This window comes from Austrofundulus limnaeus, unplaced genomic scaffold, assembly GCF_001266775.1.
Source record: "Austrofundulus limnaeus strain Quisiro unplaced genomic scaffold, Austrofundulus_limnaeus-1.0 Scaffold686, whole genome shotgun sequence".
Classification (NCBI taxonomy): Eukaryota; Metazoa; Chordata; class Actinopteri; order Cyprinodontiformes; family Rivulidae; genus Austrofundulus; species Austrofundulus limnaeus.
The window spans coordinates 120,423-123,565 of NW_013953088.1; the positions used below are offsets into that span (position 1 = coordinate 120,423).

Here is a 3,143-nt window from a genome sequence, read left to right on the forward strand (position 1 = left end):
AATATATACTGTATATGTATATATACAGTATATATTATATATTTTTTTACAAAAATCTTACTGCAAGAAAGCAAACAATGCTGCACTGCTTGGTTTTCATGGGATTACCTTCATGTAGTACATGTAGATCTCAGCCACCGCACTCATCTCCAGCACTCCGTGCACTATAAGTTTGCAGTAGGCTGCGAGAACATTTCTTCTTCTGTGAAGGTCCTCCAGTCTCTCCACTTCAGAGTGCTCACTCACTGAGGGGGGGTGGCCCAGGCCAAGCGGTCAGAGAGAACGGAGGGGTGAAGCAAAGACGAGCAATTAATCACAAGGAACGTTATAAAAGAGAAAGAAAAGAAGAAAGTAAAGGAGGGGGGCACAATGGCTTTACCAGGTGGGGAATCAAAGATAACATCAAACCATGGTTATGCTTGTGACATCATGTGGCTTCAATCTTCCACGAGACTAATAAAACGAGCTCGGAGGTGAGCCAGAGCTAATGGAATTTTCTCACGGAAAGAGATTTCCATGATTTTATGATTTTCCTCTGTGCCCCTGCCCTCTGAGTGATCTCTGATCCTGCAGCTAATACAAAACACTGTCCATAAAGCAGAACAAAAAAAAGAAGAAAAGAGAATATCCAATAAAACACAATTTTTTTTATTACATGTTCAAAAACCAATAATACTGGATTATATTTGGATGAACATTTAAGAGATTCCCACCAGGACGGTTATCGAGTTTCTCTGGACGCTCCCATATGTGGATGTAATGCGTCGAAGTTATTGTAAAGGTAATAAAACGTTTTAGCTGTGGCGGATGAATTCCTAAGTTTACCTGCAGGACTCTACAAAGAGAACACCCCTTTGGGCTTCCCACGTGTCAGCCTTGTTTTCCTCATTACAAATCAGACAGGAGCACAGCGCTGTCATCAGTTTACAAGCTGCACCACTTTGCATAACAAAGTCGAACACGCTTCCATACAAATTAGTCAATCCTGCTTCAGTCTGAAGGTATTACTGGGGCTTCCTTTGTAATTTGAGGGTCAATTGTCAGGTCAGGTTGGAAATCAGAACACATTTCCAGTCAGCAGGCGGCTCTGCGCTGGCTTATTAAGTCAAATGTGTGGCCGTGCATTTAATACCTGCATGGGTTTGTTTTCGCGCGAGAAGCTGCTCCACTGAATGAGCGCTTCAGGCAGAGCGACAGCGCCTCCTACTGAGCTACTTGAACCCTAACAGGGAGGGAAAACTCAAGTTAAACTGGCACTTTTTCTACATTTTATACCTCTCTGCTCCTCTGCAGCTCAGAGAGGACGACTACACATTTTACTTCTTACTAAGATAGTGCTATTCATAAGTTAGAGAAGATAAAGCAGTGTTTTAGATGTCAGTGAGTTATTAAATTTATTTTTTTAATTGATTGTTTATTTTATTGAGGGCCTAAAATTTAATTAANACAGTTGTCTGGATTTCTATAATGTTTATGTATTGTTTCTAATCCATACTCATTCTATTTTATTCTAACAAAAATCCTTTCTAAACTATATAAAATGTCAACCTGAGGACATTTAAAGGGAAAAAAAATCACAAATAATGCAACGCATTTTTAGGTTGCTACAATATCCTATAAGGTAATTAATTTTAAAATAAACATTTTATATTCAGTTCTAGTAGATTAATTTAGTCTCTGCTCTGGCCCCGCCCACATTTACCTGATCTTCTCTGCCCAGGTGTTTGTTGTCTGCTCAGAAGTGTAGCTCTTTAAAATCTGTCTCCAGTTTTCTGTCATGTCGTTTCATCGTACTTCCCAAAGTCAGTCTTGTCTTCCCGTGTTCTGAAGTTTTTCTTCGTAAATACTTTAAGTACATTTTCAGCTGCCACATCAGCATATTCTGTTTTTGCAAATAAATTTGTTGCTTTCACTTCCAAATTCTGTAGTTTTTGTGCCTGATCCTTGTTTTTGCGTGTACACAACCTGATATTTAAGAGTATTAGTAGTGGTAGTAGAAGATGTAGTTTTAGTAGAAGTTGCGCTACTTAAAGTAGTTGTTGTAGTAGAAGTTGTAGTATTTGTTGTAGAAGTCATGTCATGTCCAATTTATTTATATAGCACATTAAAAGCAGGTATAAAACTGGACCAAAGTGCTGCACAGAGAGAACGACAATAATAAAAACTGAGTATCAAACAATACTTCAATTAAAAGCCAAAGAATAAAAAATGAGTTTTAAGAAGCGATTTAAAATGATCCAGGCTGTGGGCAGATCTAATCTGGAGAGGTAAGTTGTTCCAGAAAATAGGAGCGGCAGCAGAAAAAGCCTCATCTCCTTTCCTCTTAAGTCGAGTCCGAGGAACTGTCAGTAATAACTGGTTATTTGATCGTAGGGTTGTGGGCACGGGCCGAAATCCTAAAAGATCCCGAAGATAAGAAGGGGGGGGGGGGGCTAGCCCATTTAAAGATTTAAGTTAATAAAAGAACCTTAAAGTCTGTCCGATAAAGAACAGGCAGCCAATGTAAAGATGCCAGTAAAGGCCTTATATGGTCATGCTTCCTGGTTCCTGTAAGGAGCCGTGATGCTGCATTCTGGGTCATCTGAAGTTGCTGCATCTGTGATTTATCCGTGCCTTTATATAATGAATTGCAGTAATCCAAACGAGATGTAACCAAGGCATGGACAAGTCCTTCAAAGTCCTTAAAACTAAAATAAGATTTAACGTTTGCTAAAATCCACAAGTGATAAAAACCTGATTTAACGACAGAACTAACTTGTTTATCTAATTTTAAGGATTTATCAAAAGTGAAACCAAGATTTCTAGCAGAGGTCGTAATAGTAGTAGTTGTAGTAGTTAAAGTAGTGGTATTTTTTTGTGGTAGAAATCATAATATTTAAAGAAGTAGTTGTATTTGTTGCAGTAGAAGTTGTGGTGATAGTAGTAATGAGAAAAGCCAGTTAAAAAAAAAAGTTTTTATATTAAAACATTTGTTTTCTTAGATTTCATAAAACAGATATTTTAGATATTTGTCTATTTAAGTATGTGAGACAGAAAATGTTTGAAAATTGAGAAAAGTATAATATAAGCAATATTTTTTAATTTAATCTTATGTGAGACATTACTTTTGAAATAGATACTATGCTTATATACTATTATGTATA

General features: G+C 37.2%; 1 protein-coding gene across 1 annotated transcript in view; it reads right to left on the bottom strand.

Annotated features, from left to right (window-relative positions):
• si:ch211-269e2.1 (cohesin subunit SA-2) overlaps nt 1–3,143 on the bottom strand; it is a 51,096-nt gene that overhangs the window by 10,520 nt on the left and 37,433 nt on the right. The window contains exon 26 of the mRNA XM_014027810.1: nt 109–245. Coding sequence (XP_013883264.1) covers nt 109–245 — 137 coding nt within the window. The remainder of the gene's footprint in view (nt 1–108; nt 246–3,143) is intronic.